Here is a 916-nt window from a genome sequence, read left to right on the forward strand (position 1 = left end):
CCCCCGCTGCCCCCGGCCCGAGCACCTCAGCGCCCCCCGAGCGGCCCGGCCCGGCCCGGCCCCGCCGCCGCTCACCCATGGCCGAAGAGGAGGAGCCGCCGCCGCCCCGGCCGCTCCCTTCGGGCCCCGCCACTCCGCCCGCCCCGCCGCTGCGTGAGCCCGGCCCGCCCCGCCGCCACACGGCGTCCCCGGCTGCGGGAGGACCCGCCCCCAACCTCCCATCGCGATAGGCCCGACAGAGCTGCTGCGGTGGCGCCGCTCGTGTTCGCTTTCCGAATAAAAATGTCCCAGCTATAAGGTTTTTGACGTTTGAGTGAAATAGATGGCAATTGGCATGCCAGCAGAAAGCCCCGTTTTCAAGGCAAAGCACGTGGAAAAGAAAGAAGAATCACTGTTGCTAAGAGTTGCTTTTGATACTCATTAGAATTTTGATACTCATTAGAATGTAAAAGCACAGCTTAAGTATGAGACTACCAGACCAAAACATCGTTTCACTTGTAATATGATTTTTACCATGCATCAAGAACAGATGCATCGTAGAACCAGATAAGGGAAATAGAGGCTTGTTCTCATGCTTCTTTCCCATGCATGTTGGTGGAGGGATGACAATAATTTAGTGTAAGAAAAAAAGCTACATCTTAAGTCTTTTGTATACATACCCTAACCACAGAAAGAAAAAGAAAGAAAAACTATTCGAACAAGAATACAGTATCCTCAACTTACAACTGTAATAAGCAAAATGTAACTGGGGTGGCAGTTAAACTATATCTTTTGAAAAACCCCAACCTGCAGTGTTGCTGAAGAAGCATGTAACCTGAAGAGATCCTGTCATGTATTCCAAGTATTCCTGTCATGTATTCCAAGTATTCCTGCACTGTTCAAAATGTTCAAAATTATGTAAAGCGAACAACTGGAA

The 916-nt window shown here is 50.1% G+C and overlaps 1 protein-coding gene across 7 annotated transcripts in view; it reads right to left on the bottom strand.

The window, feature by feature from the left end:
• Positions 1 to 916, bottom strand: part of RUFY2 (RUN and FYVE domain containing 2) — a 29,994-nt gene that overhangs the window by 27,295 nt on the left and 1,783 nt on the right. For 4 of the 7 annotated variants that reach the window (XR_013952721.1, XM_080597511.1, XM_080597510.1 and 1 more), the window contains exon 1: positions 787 to 908. The exons of 1 other annotated variant lie outside the window; for it this stretch is intronic. Coding sequence is in view for 5 of the 6 variants with exons in the window: in XM_080597511.1 (XP_080453637.1) it covers positions 787 to 832 (46 nt within the window). In the remaining variant the exon portion in view is untranslated. Of the gene's footprint in view, positions 1 to 75; positions 209 to 786; positions 909 to 916 lie in introns of those variants that run through there. 2 more of the 7 variants (XM_080597512.1, XM_080597516.1) reach the window with 1 other exon arrangement.

The sequence above is a fragment of the Anser brachyrhynchus genome (genome assembly GCF_964034855.1).
Source record: "Anser brachyrhynchus genome assembly, chromosome: 6".
NCBI lineage: Eukaryota > Metazoa > Chordata > Aves > Anseriformes > Anatidae > Anser > Anser brachyrhynchus.